Source organism: Corvus kubaryi, unplaced genomic scaffold (assembly GCF_017639235.1).
Source record: "Corvus kubaryi isolate FWS band 111438036 unplaced genomic scaffold, C.kubaryi_AGA036_p1.0 37398, whole genome shotgun sequence".
In the NCBI taxonomy this organism is placed as follows: Eukaryota; Metazoa; Chordata; class Aves; order Passeriformes; family Corvidae; genus Corvus; species Corvus kubaryi.
In genome coordinates, this window is record NW_024581137.1 from 24,745,540 (window position 1) to 24,768,331 (window position 22,792).

At 42.2% G+C, this 22,792-nt stretch overlaps 1 protein-coding gene across 6 annotated transcripts in view; it reads right to left on the minus strand.

Annotated features, from left to right (window-relative positions):
- The window catches only part of CREB5 (cAMP responsive element binding protein 5), a 258,000-nt gene extending 236,186 nt beyond the window's left edge, over window positions 1-21,814 (minus strand). Inside the window, exons 1-2 of one of the 6 annotated variants that reach the window (XR_006018548.1) lie at window positions 21,724-21,814; window positions 20,661-20,747 (exon numbers count right to left, since the gene is read on the minus strand). Coding sequence is in view for 2 of the 6 variants with exons in the window: in XM_042043544.1 (XP_041899478.1) it covers window positions 20,661-20,663 (3 nt within the window). In the remaining 4 variants the exon portion in view is untranslated. Of the gene's footprint in view, window positions 1-20,660; window positions 20,855-21,723 lie in introns of those variants that run through there. The other 5 variants (XM_042043544.1, XM_042043551.1, XM_042043545.1 and 2 more) reach the window with 5 other exon arrangements.
- Between the last annotated feature and the right edge of the window lie 978 nt (window positions 21,815-22,792).

The window sequence follows — 22,792 nt, forward strand, 5'->3', positions numbered from 1 at the left end:
ATGAGCAGCAGTATTAGACAGGAAAAATGTGACCGAGTGCTGGTGATGCACAATGCTGCCAACAGGAACATCATGAAGCAAAAGATGCTATCATTTGGCATTTATAGCAGATGACTCATAGGAGTACCACCCACCGCTGGGCAACGGGGCAGAGCAAGACACTGATTTGAATGCAATACAACACCACGACTCCTTCATCTAATACCCTGGGAATGAATAGTCACTGTGGGTCATGCAGTGCTCTGGCAGAACATATAGGTTAAGTTTCAAAGGCAAGAACACCTAGAAAACAAGGTACAGCCAAGCAAAAAAAAAAAAAAAAACTAAAATGCAGGGGGATTTAGGCTTTGGGAGAGCTATTGAATCCAGCAACCCTGCAAAAAAAGCACTGTACCTGTACAAACTAGCAAAGACTAGATCAGCCATCCTAGTAAAAAAAGGGAAAAATAAAATAATTGGGGTACCCACTGCATCCCAACTCAAAATTGCTGAGAAAAAAGGCAGAGCAAAGAGGTTAAAACCCATTAGCACCAGCTGAAGCAATACTATCAAGATATATTCAGGGCATCTTAGTTTAAGGTGATAAAAGTAGGTCTGGCACACTGCCACATCTATTGGCTAGCAAATACAAGCACCAAGGGCTTGACTGCTGTAAACTAACTGGACCAGACAGGAGAAGAGACTCTTGTATTAGTGTTGCTGTCACTGTAGAAGATGCTAAGGAAGACGCATTTCAGGACTGTAAGAACCGGTTTCAGTTATTCCTAAACACAGCAGAGTAGGAGGCTGCAAACTGGTAAGCTGAAATAAAAAAGCAGTGCAACTTCCTGCTTTGGACATGGGGACTCAATGCTAAATCATAAGAAATCCAAGACCCCCAAGAAACACCCAGACACAAGTGGGCAGAGTATTTGACTGTCATTCCAGATTTGATATGCATCAGCGATGTGACGCTTGTACTCAGTTAAAATCCAGTCTTGCACAGGGTGTGGAGGGGGTGGGGAGTCTGAAAGTCAAAGACCAGATAGTGAAAACAGGCAAAGGTAGACAAATAAAAATTTAAAAATTAAAACATTTATTTAAAAAAAAAAAAGAAAGAAAAAAAGTATGTCAAATTGAGAAAGATCTAGTGGCTAAGACGGACTAGACAAATCTCAGCAGTGCACTCCCAAGCCCACTCACCAGTCATGAGTGAGCAACAACCAAGCCTCCCCCAGATAAACAAAATAAGTCAAACTCACCAGTGAGGTCACTCAGGTGACTACAGCTCATGCATTATGTGCACCTGGATTTACAGACAGCCAAAACTGCAGTACCCCTGTAAACAGCTGTCTCACTAGAGGCAGCTTCTCTTTGCAACATGGTGCCCACTCTCACTAATACCCAGAATATTCTACATGAAATTTCCACATCTTCTGTTGTGGCTGCTGCCCTTTTTTGGCAGGGGTCCCTCTCCAGCTGCCCAGTAGTATCCTTTGTATAGAAGGGAAGAGCTATAAAACAAAACGTTTTCTCTCACAATTGTCCTTGTTGCAGACAAATGCATTACCATCATAGACCCACTAGCAAGAGGGAAACCAATCAACACTGCAATTGTTACTCCCCTGTATGTACTGCACATCCTGTACTTGCTGGTGTACATTTGCTTACATACATTTTAATGTCAACAAATCTATCTCCTGTGGTAAAGGGACTGATATATTTTCCTGTGCATTACTAGAATGCAATTTTAGAGTGCTGCACTAAACCATATCGCTATGGAGTGCCTGTGTTACTGGTGTGTATGGTACATACTGTGAAAAAATACTGTGCAAAGCAACTAAGTATTCACCAATAAAAGACCTCACTACAATTGCATAAAGCCTTTCATAGACCAAAATCTGGCCTGCAGCAGCAGTACATAGGTCTGAAGCAAATTTCTTCTCACTGACTGAGCACTTACCGCTCCAGCTGACAACAGTAAGAGCAGTGTACACCCAACACAGTATCTTCAATTTTCATTCATGTGCCCAGCTTCACTTTGAAGTTAACAGTTAACAATTTTCCATGTATCCTAAGTAAATAACGTTACCAAAAGTACATTAATGCACATTTATATATAGTCTGCCATAATGTCAGATATATATTTCATGTGCAAACTGGGCATAGAAAGTAGATATGCACAATTGCTTCACAAAACATATTAAACTCCCCTTGTTTCACTAGGAAAAATTTTCTATCATTTTCAACAAGCTGTTAGGACTGCAACTGGACTAAAATGCAGATGTCACATGCTTCAGAAGAGCAGTTATGCAAACACTAGCACTGCAGTCTGGCAGCCCTCTTTGCAGGAAGCAGGACTGTACCTCACCAGAGCTCATTCAGAGAAAGGTTCCCAATGCCAAGTAATCTCTTGACATGAATGAATAATGTGACTTTACACCAGTGAAGAATATGACCACCTCTCTATCCCACATATTTCTCCCTCCCTCTGCCCCAGAGCTGAGCCCTGCAAGCAGACTGGAGTAACCGCAGCAGGTAATTACATGTTATTAGGGTTGCATTAGACTGAGCAGCTATTCAGTAAATTAGTATGTGATATTAACTAAACCTATTCAGTTGTTGAACACAAGAATCAGCCTCGAAGTAGCAATTAACAAATTATTCCTAAACAGGTGTCACTTACAGAGTAAGTCAGACTATCATTTCTCTATAATTCACCAGGAAAATCCTGACTTCTTCCGTACAGTAAACACAATTTAAGCAGATGGCATGTTCTCAAAAGGCAAGAGACCTATGGTTAAATCAATGCTGTTGGATGCGAAGGCTTACATTAAAAGTCAGTAGAATTTGTGGCACATCTCCTTAAGATTTAGGAATGATTTACTACTATGCTGAGAGAACCAGCCCAAGATCTAAATCTTGCTGATTAAACTCCATGCACTCCTGGGGAAAAAAAACAGACCTCTTGTTTGTCTATACAAAATAGTCACTGACACTTATCACGCTCGGGTTTTTTTAAAGAGTAGCATATTATCACAAAAGTATTGGGATCCCTGCTAACGTAAACAATGTCTTTAATGCCCCATTGCAGAAACACGTTGCCTTTTAATCTTGATCTTGCAAAAAGTCTGTTCTCCATATAGTTTCCCTGCTCTTCAGAGAGATTTATGTACGTCTGATGTTGAGTCCCTTGGGTTACCGACTGCTTGAATGCATGAAACAAACTGACGGATTAGAGTCTGCTTTAAACCAAACATCGCTGCAGAAAGCAAAGCCGGAATGGATTGAAAATGTACATAGCAGAAAAATGCCCCGAGTTCTTAACGTGAAGTCAACAACTCCCTCTATAAGCCCCATTTCACTGGGCTTTGTTAAGAGAGCGTTTTCACAGCAGGAAACATTCGCCTCAGAAACGCCGTGGTTCAGTTTTTGTGCGTGCGTACCCGTGGCTCGCCCCGTGGGTGAGCCCGCCCATCCGTCCGTCCATCCGTCCATCCATCCATCCCAGAGCTCCCGGTCCCCGGCGGCGGGCACGGCGCGGCCAGAGCCGCTGCCCGGGCGGGGCCGGCGAGTCCCGCCCCTTCCCGGCGCCAGGCGCGGGCTGGCAGCAGCCTCTGCTGGCGACCGGGCGCAGGGAGAGGGCCCGGGAATGCAGCTCCGGCGTTCGGCACGGGCAATCCGGCCGGCGTTTAATGCCGAGCCGGATACTCCAACTGCAGCTGAGCATTTCTGCGTGTGCGAGGGGGTGCTTACACAGCATTAAACACTGGCAAAAGCCCGCTCGTGTTTTCCCTGGAAGTGCTGTGATTTTCTTCCTTACGACTCTTCAGAAAAGTACGCGGGAAGTTCCTTCAGGTTTTCAAACTTTTATCTAAAGAAACCCGTGAAAGGTAACCAAAAACTATGTTTAATGAAGTGAAGAGGCACCACTGAGGTGCAGGCAGGTGTGCTTAGCCTGCAGTCACTCTTCAAAAGCCCAGATAGCACATGCCACAGACTCGGACTTCTGCTGGATAGACTGCAACAAATTGCATAATATACATACTAATGGTTTGTTACACAAACCATATAACTGAGAAGAAAAGCCCTCACAGAGGAAAAGAAGATGCACTCATTGTTTTGAGGCAGAATACAGGGCAAGAGCCCACTAGAAGTTGCTGGAAAGTAAAGCAAATCCCAAACACCAACATACTCATTTGCTGTCTTAATTTGCTGGTAGAAGAGTTGCTGAGTGAAGATCATTTTCCAATTGATGTGATTAGTATAAACAATTTTAGCCTTCATTGCCCACTATGTTTAGTTTTTCATGAGAGTATTTTTCCAAGCCTTTGGAAATGCAGAAATTACAAGCATCTTAGAGCAGAATCCCAGCTCAATGGCAGAAACAGCAACAATCTGATTTAATACCTTACCGATTTACTGCAAGGTCTTTCATCCAGCTGGCACAGCAGAATCACCTAATCTCAGTAATTTATTCCCAAAGAAATCACAATCACTACACAACCAGGTAAAGAGAATGTTTTAAAATTAAGAGCTGTTAATCATCTTGAAAGTAAATTTGTTCTAATGGGCAAAAAGTTAGAAGTATAAACAACAGTATTATATTGTAAATAGTATAACAATGTTTACAGCCAAAAAAAGAACTTGTCTTTCGACACAAAACACCTTCACTGACTTTCTGATTGATCTGAACTCACATTTTTCCTTTGCTTTGAAATGAAAGCCAAAGTTTTTCAGAAGTATTCTTTCATGATAAAACCTACCTTATCTTACGGCAAATGAACTTTATCCTGGAGACTTGGGAGGGGCTGAGAACATCATGATTGGGAAATATCACATTTCCGCACTTTCACCCTTCTTCCAATTCACCTGGGGCTGTTTCCTCCAAGATTTTTCAGCAGCCTTAAGAGACAGGGCACAGGAGGCCACCAGAAGACACTGCTCAAGGAGCACAGAGCTGGTCTGCTCTTGAGCATGGTCTGCCAGAAAGCTACAACCCATCTTCCAAACTGGGTCCAGCTTACGGGGTAAGTATATTTACCCACCTACCACAACTCCTGCCACCTCTGAATACCTCCAGATATTTGCAAACACACTTTTTGCTCAGATAAGCTGGTGCTTTCTGTTAGGAACACTGCAGGACACCATGTTTAGATGTAATTTTGATGACCCTAGAGTCGAGGGAATTCCATGACATATGTGCCACAGCTTGTGTTGGTGCAGGGAGCCCAGGCAGACCACCTATTGAGAAAGTTACAGGGAGAGGCAGTGCAAGGGATGTGCCTTCCCCCTATCCAGCAGGTACCAGTGCAGGGATGACAGATGCATCCTCCTAATCAGGAGACAGCTGAGTGGCAAGAGCTAACACAGTCCAAACTCTTGATGGAGAGCCTCAGGTCCCTGCAGGTCCCAGATTTCTGCTCCAGCTAATTCAAACCAAGCACGTTGCCAACCATCTTTTGGAAAAGCCATACCCATGGAGACAAGAAAACACCCAGCTAGACCAAACAGACCTCCCACTTCCAAGTTTGCGAGACTTGAAGTGAAAGCAAATATTTTGTAAAGAAATCCCTTCTTTTTTGGACTCATCATAGGTACATGTGGAGAAGACGTAAAGAGCTGTGAGTTTCTCCACAGTTAACATATCTGTAGCTGTAATTTGTTCTGCCTAAAGTTGACCATCACACAGGTACCTTAAACAAAACCAAAAATGCACTTAGATTGGTCAAAATTTTCCCAGACAAGTTCTGCACAAACAAAAGCTAACCATTAAGGGAAGCAATCTCCTCAGTCATCACACATACAAGGATTCACTGAGTCTTTTCCTTCTTTTATTTGAACTCTGAATTTCTTTGGCCTTTATCTTCCACTGCAGCTACTTACTTTCTCTGTATTTACAGCTTACAGTCTTTTACAGTTAATAAGGGGTTTGGCAGTTCAGCAGAAAGACTGCCCAGCCATCAGATTCTGGGGCTGTAACAAAGCTGGGTGCCACCTACCACTTGGTTCAGGGTACTGACCCACAGGAGTTTGATTTCAAGTGATAGTTTGCCCATCCTGCAGAGGCTTTTTTCCTGTCTGAAGCAAACTGCACAATCCATGTAAATCCACCTTACAGCATTAATGCAACAAAAATGGGACATACAGAGTTTCTAACACTGATAATATTTGAAAATCTTGAGTAAAAGGAAGCATGGAAGCAGATGAGAAGGGACAGAAACCCCTTTTTCTCCCTCACTACAGGCTCTGCTTTTTTTTGTTTGTTCGTTTTGCTTTTTTTTTTCCTTTTTGCTTTTCTTTTTTGGCAATTGTACATGGAATTCCCCCTTCAGTCAGTGCAAGGTTTTACACTGATGAGCAGTAGGGTTTTTGTGGCTGGTCTGGGGGGAGAAATAAAAGAAACAAACAAACAAGCACATATACAAGCTTTTCAGACAGAATTTAAGTCAGATGTTATTCATCAGCTGTGAGTTACCATATCATAGTGAAAATACGGCAGTAATAACTTTCTATTCTGACAGCACTTTACTTTGATGGCTGGAACTTAAAATGCACAAAGTACTAAATTTGTGTTGAGACTTAATTTACTGTAAAAGGTCAACAGTTTCTAGCAGAGACAGGTTCCACCTGTGGAGGATGACTTCATGGCTTTTTTCAGAGCCTCCACAAAACCCAAAGGCCATGAGAAAGAAGCAGATTTCACCCACTGTTGGCTAGTCCTATCCTGGTTCTACACCACCACCTGCCTCCAACATCTCCACTAGAGAGTCTTTACATTTCTCCCTCCAAAAACAGAGCAGAAAACTGTCTGCAAGCTGTTCCACCTCTCTGTTAGTAAGGATTTGTGTATCCTTCTCCTGCTCTGCCATGTCAATGCATCCAGTTGCCTTACAACATCTTGGTCTCATGCTCTGGGGTTCAGTCTCAAAGAAACGTTCTGCTAACGCTTGCTCATCTCTGCAAGGACAGAGCTCTGAACAGTAATCACAGGATACAGCTTTTAGTTGTAACACTTGAGTGCAAGGCCAATTTGCTTGGTTAATTACTAAATCTCCAACTACAGAGTTTAAACCAAATGAGGAGATGCAATTAAAAATAAAACTAGAATTACACACCCATACACTCACAAGTACTTCTCTGTATGCTTAAAAATAAAGAGTGGGCTTGGCAGAAAGGAATATGCCAAGCACTCGTACCGGTACATTCTTAGTGAATAAAGTTTGGGGAACACTTCAAGGAAACCTCTTTCTCATCTTGCAGAACGTTGTTTTGCTTTGGTAGTTTATAGTTTAACCTCTTTATGATCACACTGAAAAAAAAACATTACTTCTCTTTATTCTTCATTTTCTTATTTGAAGCAAAAGAAGTCATACACATTTCACATTTATACCCTGTTCTTCCTATATACTTTTTAAATTCTCGGACAGTTATCATGCCTAATTCTCAGACAGTTATCATGCAAAGAGCTCAGGTCCAGCTGCCCAAGCCATACACATACAGTGGTCATGTGGCAATGAGCTCCCATTAGGTAAATCAAATTTAAATTCTTCTCCAAGACAGAGCACTTCAGTCACTGTCTGCATGTGGTTAATTGGTAGACTATGGACAGAAAGTGAAAGCCATGTTAGCAACAAGTTAGCTTGGGTTTCAGTGTTTGAGGATGAGAGGAAAAATCCATAGGATTTATTGTTAAACCTCAGATAGAGGGCATTATTCCCTGTATTATAACTATTTGCATATGAAAGGTACTACCAGCAGCTTTTGTAGAATTTACATGTACAGAAACCATGAAAAACAAGTTGTGATAAGTAACTGATAGAACCAGGCTAAAAACATCATCATCCTTCATTGACAAAACCCCAGACTGATAGATTTCAAAGCTCCCTAGGAAGATTTTTCATTCATTTCTAAAGGATGCATGCAGATAAACTGACTAGACATTCATTTTAAATTGTATTTTCAATACCTCTGGCATCTGTCTAAAGTCTCCTGAACAATTTCTCATCTTTTTAATTAATCTGGAAGAAAATATGTTTTGTCTAATTTCTGAGATTTTGTATTGTCAGCCAAAATGATCTTGTAGTTACTCTTTTGGCAAAATGAGATTTTGCAATGTGTGTTTTTCAAATCAGAAAGAGGTAGCTTTTGCATCTTAACTTGGTTGAAGAAACAGACAACACCAATCCTCATTTAGAAGATCCTGAACTCTGACAGGAGTAACCAAATTACCAATTCAACTCCTGCAGCAGCAAACGTCATTAGCATTGGCCATGAAGTTCAATTAAATGGATCATACAAAAACTAACAGGCTGAAATCGTGTTACCCTTGAAGCTGACAGCAAAATTCTCACAGATTCCAGTGGGTGCATCAGTGTGCTACAACCTTGACAGAGAAACCACCTGGAGCTTTGTAATGCACAAAGTAACCACTTTCCTAAGGACACGCGTTACCTGCACATGATTGTATCCAGTCATAAATGTAATTTTCTTTCTGCTGTAGAGGAGGTGGCTGAACTGATTTGCAGTGTTGCCAGAAGAGATGGACAAGCCACCAAAGGACTCTACAGCAGTCTTATAACAATGCCTGCCTTTTACAGAGACTGACCTCTTTTCACCTTGCTAAAAGCAGTAAGTAGTAAGTAATAGATCTTGTCAAAGGTTACCCTGTAGAATAACCTCTGGAGATATTAGATAGAGGTGTCCAGAGAAATACCACAAAGGTGCTGACAAGGAAAGCAAGGGGATTATGATTAGGAAGTGTGAATAAGCTAAGGTTTCAAACATACTCAGATTTTGGTTAGAAATGCTGAAGTATAGGAAGGAAATGTTCTACATACCATCAAACCACCAAAACACACACTTGAAAAGACAAGTTAAAGAGCCATCACATGGAGATTAAATACTACACATGATCTAAGAAAAGCAATTCCACACAACTAGAATAAGCCAGAATTTCTTCCTCATCAAAACCTGGTATGTCTCCTGATAAAAAATAAGAAACTAATCTGCTCAAAGGAAAAAAAAAAAAAGAAAAAAAAAAAAAGCCATACCTAGGAAACATTAATTGTTCCTTCAGCTCCCTTTTAATCCATCCTTGAATATTCAAATTAATCAGAACTTCCACCAGATAATTCCCAGTAGGAGAAATCCATTTAAGACATCCACATTTCCCGTAAAGAAATACATTTTAAAAGACCCTAGAAACCTAAGCCAGTAACATAACTAAAAAATACTCTTTCTCCATTTACTCCAATTTCTGAATTTTAGCAATTATGCAATGATTTAATTCCAAAAAAGTCCAAGATATTTCTGACAGTATTCTTAGTAGAGAACAGCCTCTCCTAAATTTACTCTCAGCAAAGGTGCTGTACAAAGACTTGGCTTCTTTCAGCCAATCTTTTTCTGATCCCATCAGCTGATTACATTGATTTTGCAATGCCCTCTAGGGAAGGCAATCATCTTCCCTGTTCCAGTCAAATCAAACCAGACCAGACTAAGTCCTAGGAAATATTTGGGAGATGTGGCCAGCAAAGGGCCTCTACCCAGCTATTTGAAGTTCTCAACAAACACGGCTTTCCAGGAGCTTGTCCCTGTCTTATATGCACAGAATTATATTGTTCAGACCAGAAAGATAAAGAGACCTCAGCCTCCCAAGCCAAGAGCAGACAAATAAAAGCAGATAAATATGAGTGTTTGCATCAAGCTGAAAGACTTTATTCAGCACAAAAAAAAAAAAAAAGAAATTAACCTCTGAAAGACGTAGTGCCTTATGTCTTCCTTAATATAAATTAATTTTCGAAGAAGATGTACCTCATTTTCAAAAAATGTTGAAACAGAGTATTTTGACTTTTTCACATATTTTTCTCCCCTTTTATTTTGGCTGAAGCTACTCAGAAAATTTGATCTTTAACTGTGAACACTTTCAGGCCTCAATGCTTTTCAGTAAAGTCCTTTGTTTGAAAGTCTTTGGTGAGTATTTTTTTCCCTCGAAAAATGTCACTAGCCTGGCTGCAAAGGCATGTCACTAGCCTGGCTGCAAAGGCCAAATGTACTCCCCTCCAAAGAGGCTGCTCAGAGGGCACCAACTTTACCCCTGCTACTTGATTACTGCTACTTGATTTAACTCAGGATTGGATGGGGTGCAGAGAAAAACCCTGTGGCCCAACTGTCTTCTCTACACAACGGCAAGAAAATCCCCTCTGTGCTAAATATGGGGCTTAGCAAGAGACAAGAGGCTCTGTCAGGACCTTGCCATTTCTCAGACCATCTCACATACACCAGACTTGAGAGCACAGACAGCTCCAAGTAGAGTCGGTCATTAGGTGGAGAAATAACTGGCATTTTAATGCGGGCGCCAAAAGGGTGATGCTTTTTTAGCATATATTTTGAAGATGGTTAGTAGGAAGGCACGAGGTATGTGGGGAAAGTGATAGCCACAGAATTACAAAAGGCTGAAAAAAGTACTCCGATTTGGATTTCATTTAAGTCTTTCACAACCAACCTTTATCAAAAATGTTATTTCCATGGCATGGACCACTTGCTTTTACCTCTTTCTCACCTGACAATAAGCTACACAATTTACTGCTGTGTATTATTAACTATGCACAAAAGAGTATCTCTGTACAAACCAGTTGCCAAACTGCAGACTTGGTTTTTCTCTTAAAATTCTGCAATGCCTGTTCCAGGTTCTACTGAGCACTAACTTCTCTATAAATGTAGACATGGGCATTTCCCTGTCCAGTATTTTCTAAACACTGGAGCCAAGTGAGAAATTTGTTTGAAATCTTGCTTGGGCTTTCTGAAAGCACCTGAACTCTGGTGACTGGAATTTTATTAGTTGGGAGAGGTATAAGGTAGATTTCACTGCCACAGTCACACGGCCACATGGCTCAGCAGCACTCCCAATGCCACATTTTTCCCTGTTCGAGGAAGGGTGTTTCCTCGAAAGAAGATACAAGGAGCTCTACATACCCAGTACGTCAAACCAACGCCTTGCTTGCAAGGCATCCTCAGTACATTTAAGCTATCTGACACCAGCATAGCAAATTCAAATTTAAAAAGAAAATCAATCTATTTCCATGACTAGCTTGATAAAACAGTCATAATCATGCCTCTTATTGTCCTCATTATAAATTAATTTAGAATTAATTACAATGCTGAAAATATCTCCTCTGAGTTCCTTCTGTGACTAAAAGCTTTCAGCCTGCTGAAAAGCTTTTGGCTGACAGTGCACTGACTCAAAACTCTGAAATGAAAACTGGAAGACTGACAGCCTAGAAATAGGCTGTCTCAATATTTTGGAATAGCAACATTTTGGCAAGAAAATTTGTATAGAATCAGACAGCACGAGAGAGAAAATACAACATGCAGCATCCTGACTGCTACAGAGGGAGCAGTGTTTTTCAGAGTGTTTCCTTGTGTATCCTGCAAGCTCCACTCAATTTAGATAATCCAGTAAGAGGTTCAAGTGTAAGGCCACCACATAGCAGTAAAATAAACTATCTGGAACTCCTAAATTTTAGGGTATTATTAAGTTGGTTGACTCATCTGGCATCCATTGACTTTAACTATTTCTGTTAAAAACATCCCACTATAATTTTTCGCTGAGCAACAAAGGAAAAATGTTGGGGGCATTCACATAGCTGATAGCTTACTTTTCACAGCACCTATTTGACTACCCATAGCTGCATTCATTAGCATCAAAGCATACAAAGCTTTTTAACTTAACACTAGGGAATACAAAATCATTCTTGATAACATTAAAGGTCACTTTCAAAAGAATGAAATTCCCTATTTTCTGTATTGTAACAGAGGCCCAAAATGTTTTTCTCCAAAGCAGGATTTTTGTACCATTAAGGTATATGCAGAACTCTTCATGTTGAAGGACTCTTAGAAGGCTATAGAATTAGAGCACATACTTTTTAGCTCTCTGTTGAAGAGCTGAAGCATATCTTGATCTTTAACAAAGAGAGCTTTACTCCCAAGAACTTGCTAGCACTTTGAATTAATGAAGAATTAAATTTCATCTCAGCAGTTTACTAAACTTGGGAGAAAAGGGACCCAATGCCACTCGTCCCTGAGTGCCCTCAACAACCACTGGCCTCATTGGGAATTGAGATTGGTCCTACTTTTGGTTGACACAGCACCTTGCAGAATTAGATCCAATCCCCTTCTCTTCCTCCTAAGAATGTATTTTTTCCCATTAGCCATCTGATTTTTATTTTGCTTTGACCAGAGATGAAATGAATGTAGATGTTTTGGTGCTGACAACCTCCCTGTCAAATTATATAGCGACTTCTCATGCTAAAACTTGTTTGTTTTCACACCATCATCACTGATGATCTCAGCACAGCAGCGCTCCGAGAATAATGGTTTAGTCAAACGCAAAGCCAGCAGAAGGAACATAAAACAATGTGTGCTTATATAGGGCCTACATAAATAGTGCTTTTTAAAAAGGTTTGGCAATGAAATAATAGTTGTGGGTTTGTTTCATTTTTTTTATAAATTAACCTCTGGATTGTTAAGGATCCAGAGTCTTTGCACACCAGAGTGTCTGTAGGGCCTAAAAATATTTGTTATGTCCTCCCACAAAAGATTATACATAGAAGTTGCCTGTTGTGTGCCATTAATAATCAACCGTGGGCCATACCCTCATTCCACACAGTTTCAGAGAAGTCAATTAATTTATACCAATTTCAAAAGTAACAGAGCCCACATATGCTGGGCCAAATTAAGAAAATTGGAAGCAAGTAAGTGTATGTGATTAGGGCTGGGCAAAGTGCATGTTGTACATGGGACACTGTCAATTTATCACTCTTTACAATGTTTTTCCTTATTCAAAATTCCCTGTTGATTGCTGTTTGAAAAATAGAATCAGAGTAGCTCAGGCAGTGATGATATTTTTCCCCCATTTCTCAAAGACTTTGTTCCCACTCTCGGGACAGCTTGGGAGCTGTGCAAGATGCCAGAGTGGCCTGTGTGTTGCTTTCCAGTGCTGCAAACAAATACTGCAATTTATTAAAACTGCCGAGCCACGCTGCCTCCTCACTTCTTTCCCCCTCTATAGCTTTTTTTTTTTCAAATACTAATAGAAAACCCAAAACCTCCACATATAAAACATAACTGAAGTCAAAGGTATTACTTCCAAGTCACAACGGCGTTCTTAAGGGTGAGAATGCACATCATATTTAGGGGCAGAATTATATCCTGCCATGTTTAACTGAAAACCTTGGTGGGCTTTTCATCTATGTTGTGCAAGCCTGAGGCCAGAGTGGTGACTGTCACAGGCAAAGAGACACAGACAGATAGATGATGGAGAGTGCAGACTGCGCACCCACACATAAAGCGCATGAGAGGAAGGAGAGTGCACGGAAGGAATATTAATTGAGCAGAAAATAAGTATTCTCTATATCCCCCTGCCCCCTTAAAAAGTAGCCACAAGATGAGGAGAGCTACAAACATGTTCATCTTGGGGAAACAGCCGTCCTTAACGTGACATGTAAGGCTATTGCTTTAATAATGGGATTTGCACAGCGCACAACTGATAGGCTATGTTCAGAATAGACCCCGTGAATCTAATTTTCTTCTCAATGAGTATTATTGCAGTTGGTAACTCTACAGATTTCAATAGAGTTGCTCCAGATTTGTATCAGGGTGAGTGGAGAATTAGGCTCTACTATGATATTTTTTAAATCCACAAGAATGTAATTCTACTTACCCAGGCATAAAACCCATGGCTCTTTTGATCCTTTCCACTTTCATAGCAAATTATTTACAGAAGCTTGTCTTTTAAAGATTCTCATCAAAATAGTTAAATTACTGCTTTCTCTCATTTTTTGTGATAAACCATTAATTACTCAAATTTAACCCATTTTCTTGCTTGCATCCGTGTACTGCTTTATTAGTGTTGAAGAATGAAAGAGCAGTACAGGAATTGTAGAAAGTGGTTTAAGTTTTACATAGCTCATTTTTTTTCCCCCACTGCCTTTTTAAAATACTTTTCCGTCGCACATCCAGTAAAAGAAATATACACTAGCCCTATTTAATAACAGATAGAAAACAACTTTGAAGTGCTACACTTAAGGATATGGAAGTAAGAAAAGAAGGAAAATTCCTTAACTTGTTTTTAACTACAGAATCTCTCATTTTGTGCACTCTAGAAAATTATGGAAGTCTCTACGGATGTTGATCCTGATCTTTTCAACCTTTAAGAAAAATATGCAAATGCCATCCCCCCTGCTCCAATCATCACCAGCAAAAGGAGCTTTTTTATTAAGTCACAGAAAATGAAGTTGATGTGGTGATTGAAATCATCACAAGTCCTTAACCAAAATTTCTTCTTCCTAAAGCATTCATTCAGTAATTAAGTTAAACAATAGGTAGGAAAATATATTCCTGAACAAAGCAAATTATGATCTGTTTCTACTCCATTGCTCCCTTTTTAGTTTTTTCAGGTTGTATTTTACAACCATCCCTAGAAAAGAACTTTCCTATGAGTGAGAAACTGGCAAGCCCAAATTTCTAACACAGACAGTGCTGTTTCTGGACAAGCACAATTCCAGGCTCTTTGCCATCACTCACTCAGGTCACCTTTGGAGTTCCTGCTGCGCACCTAAAAAATATCATGACAAACTCATTCACTAACTTGACCAGAACCAAAAGCAAATTTATCCAAACCAGTTGCCTAAATTTAATTCAGAGTAGTACCTATGGAGGTATGATGTACTATTACAGAATCATGGAGCCATTTAAGTTAGAAAAGTCCCTTAAGATCACCAAGTTGAGCCATTAACCCAACACTGCCAAATCCACTACAAAACCATGTCCCCAGCTGCTACATCTTGTAATTACCTCCAGGGATGGTGACTCAACCATTTCCCTGGGCACCCTGTTCCAATGCTTGACAACCCTTTTGGTGAAGAAATTTTTCCTAATATGCAAGCTAAATCTCTTCTGGTGCAACTTGAGGCCATTCATAATTTAAAGCTCTGCACCTAGTAACAGAGCATTGTTGTTGAATAAAAGTTTTTTGAAAAGTTAAGTGAGAGGTATATTTGGAGTGGGAATGATTGCAAACTAGTTCACCCATGACTGAATTACTGGCAGCTGATTTGCAGCATCAGTGCATGATCAAGTGACCTACTAATATCATCATCCATATCTTGGAGCATTTACTTAGGCAGAAAACTACTCTACAGGTAGTATTTTCAGCACTCCAGAACTGAAAGATTTAAGGGACAGAAAAGGAAAAAAAGAGAGAGGAAGTACAATACAGTAACATCTCAATTTATTGCTTGGTGTTATAGCTGCTCCATACAACGCATCCTAAATCCAGCCTCAGATCCTGTTTATTGTGCTACAGAGCCCCCAGTGTTGAGCATATTAACCAGCATTCCTTACATTAGATTAGGAGAAAAAAAAAAAAAATCAGATGTTAAATCTAGGAGCCCCTGGTCCAGGTTCATTTCCCAGAGAAGACAGATTAGTTTCTGGGTAGTTGCAAACAGCTCAGAAAAAGGTGGCAAGGAACAGCACTGCCTTACATGAAATGAGAGAGTAGCTAAAGGCACAAGCCCACAAAGTAAACAGGAGCAGAGGCAGCTTCCTCTAAATGAGAAAAGATTGGCCAAATTAATTTTTATCTATGTATTAACTTGAGGCAGTGTATTTAAGGATGACTAGTTTAAATGCAGTACATCCCTGGACAGAAAACTTTCAAACACACAAATGTACTACTGAGATTGGGACCAGACATTTCAACTGCATTGAAATGTTCACTGAGTGGTGGCACCCAAAGGCCCTTAGGAAGGAAAGAAGTTGAGATGAGAGAAAAGCAAGCTGCTTGAGAAAACACTGCAAAGGTTAAAAAGGCAGTAGAAACTATTTGTAGAGTTTATGTGGGACAGAAGGCGGCAGGTGAGATCAAACCATGCCCAATTCCTGAGCTAGCAGAGGTCTCAGTACCCTAGTAAGAGCAATGAAAACATTCAGAGCTGAAGAAAAGCAGAATCAACTGGCAAAGGTAAGAGAGGATTTGTAGTATTTTTTCCCAGTTAAATTCAAATCTCATTCCTTCTGGCTTCTTCTAAAGATGTTGCTGTTTTTATCACCCACAAAGTGGAGCCTTCTGGCCAAGCAGGGCTGCACCCCACGCCTTCAAATCACCTTACGTGTCAGGGTGGCATGACAGTGACATGAGCTGTCTCAAAGGCAGAGATTATTAAAACCACACACCTACACAAACCCTGCTGGTGACAGTGTTTCAAGGTATTTATTTTGAAGTTGTGTGTGGGACCGACTTCTTGAACAAATTCTCAAAAAAGTGTAAGACGGAAACAAGAACCAAAAGCAAAACATCTTTTAAGCTAAGGAAATTGTTGTAAGCTTTCAATGTTTTACTTTGAAAATCCTACAGCCTTCAGCAAAATCCTTGGAAAATCTCTTTGTGTTTATAAAATAGCATTTGATATCACAACCTAAAAACCTACAAACCAGTGCAACCAACCCTTTCTTAACTCTCTAAGGGCAAATAACACCTGCATTTCCCATGCAATGGCTGCTAAAGAAATGCTGACTCTCGGTAATTTTAATTACAGACTAAAATAACAGCTTAGAGAAAAATAGTAGATCAAGTATTATTTTAGAGTTTCAGGGTTGCCCTATGAACCTGAGCCATAATAGGAGCAAAGCAACCAGTGCACAAACCAACACAAGAGCTCCACGGATGTAAAAAGACACAAGAGCTTATCTGCTTCAAAAAGTCCTTTCATCATATCCAAAACAATTCTTTTATGTATGTTATGTTGTGCTTGTTATGTATACCTGAGAGTATTTAAATAATTTATTTGATTGTATGTGTAGCCAAAAGAAAAAAGTATTTCCATACAGGATTTTGTTTTTACATGTCAAGTCTACAAAAGCTAATTCCTGTACTTACTGCTATAACGTGGATAGAGTTAAAATACAGCATGATAACATATTGTCTGAGATGAGTGTTTTGTCTGTGTCAGAGAATACTACACCTTCAGAATTGTAAATTAGCATAGTAATAAGACTTTTGCTAAGAGGAAAAAATATGTTTTCATAGTTTTTATTCCAAACTGTTGCTTTAAATTTGTGATCAACTTTGATCATTTCTCTAGGCAGAGAAATGCAAAACCCCTAAAAGCTTATTTTTTTTCTTTTAAGGCTAGAGCCCTAAAAGCTCTGGAGCATTATAATTTGCTGAGATAATTTACCGAGAAATGGGGCGGGGAGGCGGGGAGGGGGCGGGGCGGGCAGGGATCAGGGGTTGAATAGCTTGCAGCATGGAGAGAGGGCAAATCAACAGAAATTGTTTTGGGATACTGCAGAGTGACCTACCAAGCTGTCTGATCGGCCCTGGAGTTAGTACTTATAACTGACAGAATCTCAAAGCATTTTAAATATTTCTACTAGGACTCTTATGTATTTGTATCAATGAGAGTTTACACATGAAAGATTAAGCCAAATAGGCTGGCTTAGTTATATATGTCTGCCTATTAATTTGATCAGTATGAGATAACCAAAACAGAATCAAAGCAATAGAATCACCTAGACCTGTGAAGCAGAACTCAAAGACTTGTTGCTTTATTCATCTGTTTTTCCAGCAACTGCATCTACTGAGTAGAGTATTCCTGTAATGAGTTTCAAGAAAAATCAGTGTTCATGGGCCTTAAGAAAAAAATCCCATTTGTTCCAATAATAAATCACATGGTTCTTAATAATAATTTTTAAAATGTTTTAAGTAAAAACAGTTTTGCTCTTCTTTTATTGAAAAATCTTGACCCGAAATAGTTTCCTCGTAATAAAGAGTTTATACGAAAGACGGCCACTGGAATTAAAATTAAGCTTGACAGACAGCTAATAATACATAAACATAGGTATAAACCCTCAAAGCAACAGGTTTTTAGGAAATCCAGAAGTTAACTAATGGCAGAAATAGGAGACACGGGATGACAAAGAGTAGAGGAAAAGTCCTTGATTAAAGAAATTGTTTTAAAAGCAACAACAACCTTGCAAGAACTCTTCCAATATTTAAAATCCTCATACCCTGATTAGGGGCACAGAAACAGGTTTTTAGAGAGGGCCACAAGGAGACAAGTTAATAACCCAGTTTCAAATCATCCTGCAAGACTTACTGAGCTCAGAGAGATTCTGCCCACACAGAGTTGAAAGGTTTAGTATGTAAAAGCTGCCTTCTGAAGGCACTAGGAGATTACCTCTCTCTTATCAACTCCAGAGTGAACTCCAGCTCTCACAACAACAATCTTTTACAGAAGATTCCTCAGCAGTGAACAGGATAAATGTGATTGCACCACATTTTAGATTCTCAGCATGAGGAAGTGAATATCAAATTTAAAAAGCACCTATTACTCTTTATCTGTGTAAGTCATTCTGCTAAGTGGTGATATAAATAAAATTACATGTACAATCTCGCTTCTATCTTTTCTTTAAATGTATATACATGGTTTCTTTCCCTTTACCTTCCCTGGGTTAAATTAGCAGAAGTGGAGTGTGATAAACTGAAGCTGAACTATAAATGGGTGTTTTGGAAGGGGGAAAAGGTTTCCACTTGTTCTAAATGTGTAAACTTTTAAAAATATTGCAATTTTAAATCCTGGAAAAGTGCCATCCAATATTCAAGACTGGCAGACAGCGCTTATTGCCTTTTTTATATGTTATTACAAAACTGTTTGATTTTAAGCATTAGCCTGACTATTCCTAAGAGTCTCCAATTAAAGATGTAACAATAGGAGACTACAGCTATTTCTTTTTCATGCCATAAGTTCATTATTTCTATTTCCTGTTTCACTCAAGCGTTTCTTTTAAAGTTTTGAAACTTTGATGATCTCCACAGTTGAAACCAAACATGAATCCCATGCAAGCTAACGGAACAAAGGAAACCCCCACGTCCATCAACAGCAGTAGATACCAATTCTTCCCAATCCATGTATAATAAAGACTAATGAAAAATCCCTGGTTAGTTATCATAAAACAGGCTCCTTACCATAATCTGTAGAGCACAGCCAGGTCCAAGTTGTTTTGTTCAACCACCACACCAACTGTTCCTTCTTTTTAGTTACTTATAAAAAAAAAACTACTCACTTTGCCAGTGATAGCTGGGGAAAAAACTCCCAAGAGCTTTCAGGCTTCATTAATTAAGGCCATCAGAACTGTACTTCATTTAAGCAGTACAAAAGAGTGCAATCAAGAGTTATGTCCCAGGCTGTAGCTATTTGCCCCTCTCTCATTCTCTTCTTCTTTCTCTCACCATCTCTTTCAGTAAATGAGGCTAATTTTTCCAGTAGCCTTTAACTCCCTAGATTAACTGAAGTGGAAAATGTGACTACAAACTCATAGCACTGTCTAGCCTCCAACCCAGCACAGAATCAACTTTGTTATAAGTGTTGAAGGACACCTAGCAAGCTGCTACTTGCTAAGTTCATAACCCAGGAGTGTGTATTCGCACAGAACAGGACTGCGCCATCTAGTTAGCTGCCAGCAGGCTTTGGGAGCAGATGCCTCGGGATGCAGGGCTTTAGCCCTTGGGAATGTTCAGTTTCTTACAGATTCAATTGTGGTGTGGTTTTTTTTTAATAAAATATCACTACCGAGATAATCCACATCTAGTGGATATGGGAAAATTTAGGCTATAATAGCGCAGCAAACTTCTACATCTATCTTTGATTTACAAGATAAAAGCAACTTTTAAATTAAAGAGCCTTTCTGCTAATAGAGCTTATTATGCCAGAGACAGGAATGATTTTCCTAGAAAGTTGTCCCTGTGTGCATGCCTATTATCTTTGCTTTCCCCCTTCCACTAATGAGCATTTATCTAAAGAGCCTGTTAATCCTCTGATGTGTGCTTCTGGTCAGAGGTAACAGTTTGAATAAAACCACTAATCACTTATCACTAATCACTGATCATTAATCACACTTTTCCCTAGTGCTTTGCGACCTGTACAGCTCCCTTTAGGATTAAGGAGTCACAAATAAGGAGTTTAGCCATTTTATTAAGAATTTCCAGCTTTTGATACCAACAACCTCATTTGCCACATGAAAGTTACAAAACACTGAGCGGGGACTTTCACCACTGTACACTTACATACTGAAAATAAACCGTACCCTTACGGAAGCATACCTCCTTCAGCAAAATTCCCACAAATTACCCTAAGTTTTTGCATTCGGCTCTCACTTTCCACCACTCAATTTTCTTTCAGTCCAGTTTCTGGATTATCTCTGCATGAGAGTATCTTACAAGAAAGTTTTCCTAAACCACTGTTCCTTGACGCACTGCTGCTTGTCCAAATGGCCAGACAAGGAAAGTCTGGTGCACACCAGCGGGTGAATCTTTCTCTACAAACTGCAGTCTTAAAAAAAGCCCAAGTAAGATGCTTCACAGCACTTGTTATGCTTCTGTTCAAGCTTCAATTTCATCTAGCTAAGCACTGTTTCTTACTGATAATATATGGAAATCTTCTAATATTGCGGCTTAAGTCACTTCTCATACTGGTCTGGATTAAAAAAAAAAGAAAAAGAAAAACCAAACAACATATGGACATGTCATTTTCCTTTATTCCTACCCCCATCTCTGAAACAACCTCTCTCTTTCCAATTCTGAAGCTTATATTGAGCCCTGGAGATGAAGGATCACTCACCATGCTCGGATATAAATAATAGAGGAGGCAGAGTTTAGCAAGTATTCCCCTTACACTCCTGCAGCTCTTATCGTCCTGAAAACTTCGCTGGGGAGAGAGAGACCCCTGTAAGAGAGGACAGTGGCGGGGGAACACGGAGCTGGGGAGGGAGGTGATGAGAGGAGTAGAGGGGCTGTAAAGGGAAAGGAGGGCTGCAGAGAGGGGACCGTGTCAACACTCGCCCCCGCCCCGCACCCGAGGGCATCAGAAGCGGAGCATCAGCCCCGCACCGGCCCGCAGCATGACGTAAGGGCCGGCAGCAGCCCGGCACCCGGGTGTCTCACGGGGAACGCGGCCGCGCACCACCCCGCGCACCGCTCCGCGGCCACCGCCGGCTGGTCCCGGCTCGCTGGGAAGCACAGCCGCCGCCGCGAAACTTATCCAGAAGTTTTGGGGGCGACGGGGAGAGGGGACGGCGGGGCAGCGCGCCGCCGAGCTGTCACCGCCGGGTGCTGCCGGGGCACACGGAGGCTGGAGCCGTACAGCCCGCCGTGGGCTCGGGGACGCCGCGGTGCCTCCGCCGGGAGCTGCCCCCACCCGCCCGCTCCGCTCGGGGCAGCACCAGCGGGGTGCTGCCTGCGCTCCGCGGCAGCCGCCCCATCTCATCCCATCCCATCCCGGGAAGCAGCGCGCAGACTTCCCAAACTCGCTGAAGTGCGGGCGGGGAACCCGGCTTCCCCGCGTCTCGGCGACCGTGCGCTCCCGCCCCCCGCCGCTCTGCCCTGCCCGACCCTCCGCGGGACGCGGGGTCGCTCACGCCCCCCTTTCCCCGAGCACGGCGGGACGCGGGAGCGGCGGGATCCCCGCGCCCGGCAGCGGCGCGGCGGGGACCGGCGCTGCCGCCTCCGGAGCAGATGCGGTGGCGGAGGGAAGAGCCCCTGCAGCTGCAGGCTGCCCCTTCCCCAGCCGCGCACCCGGCGCTGCTGCCCTGCTGCGCTCGGCTCCGTGCGGGGTGCGCTGCGGGGCGCGCCGCGCGCCGCGCCGGGCGCCTTCCCGGGACAGCCCCGTATTTTTAGGAACTTACCGCCCGGCGCGGCGGGGACGGGACCGGCAGCGCGGCCGGAGGAACCACGTTGGACTGAGGGACGGTTACAATACGTTCTATTTAGAGAAGCATTACATCACCCTCCGTGACGTCACGTGGGATTCCTGAACTTCTAAATCATTGCGGTCCGTGCCGGACGGGGGGGCCGGGAGCGCGGGGCGGGGGCGCGGCCTCGGGCGGTCCCGCCCCCGTGGGGTGCGGGGCGGAGCGGGCGTGAGTCAGCCTGGAAACGGCGTCCCGCCCCCAGTGCCCCGGGCAGTGGTGGCTCTGGGCTCCGGCACCGATGCCCGGGCGCTGGAGAGACGGGGAGAGTCGGGGGAAACCGGTCCCCGGCCGTGCCGAGCTCCGGCAGGCGCGGAGCCTCTGCTGAGCCGTAGCCGCAGGGGAGGCCCGCGCTCAGCTGGGACTCGGGTTCTGCAGCCCCGAACTCTTTCGGCTTTTTTTGTTTGCTTGAAGTTTTTTTTTATCTACAGAGTGTCTAAGAAGTAACGCGGTGTCCGAGAAGGGAGGGAAAGCTCCGTCCCGAGCTGCAGCCTTGGGAGAGTGCGCCGCTGTCCACCTGCCCAGGTGTGCCCGGTCCACGCGTGTCCGCCTGGCAGGGTTTGATGCCGCGGCGGAACCAGTGGCGCTGGAGCTGCGCAGTCACAAAGAATCTTAACTGATATAATCGAGTGTCTCAGTGCTTTTTCAACATTTAAACATTCTGCACCTAGCTGGCAGTGTCTCTGTGTCGTCGTCTGGGACGATTACCGGTGACACAGTTATTGTTCCACCCTGTAACTACTTCAATGCCTAATGCTCCTCAACAGTGCCTCTAGCACCTGGGTCTGGAGGTTCCTTTGGCACCTAACTCCACACTGCAGTTATCCAGGAGGTATTCATGTCAAAGATACACATGATTGAACTGGATTTAGCAGCTGATTCATGCCAGGAGGTATGACTTAATTCTGATGCAGTGTTTTAGCACCTAAGCCTGGAATGTCTCATGAGGAAACCTCAGTGTTTTGAGGGTCTCAGAATCTGCAATGGCTTGCTTAGTTTGGTTTTT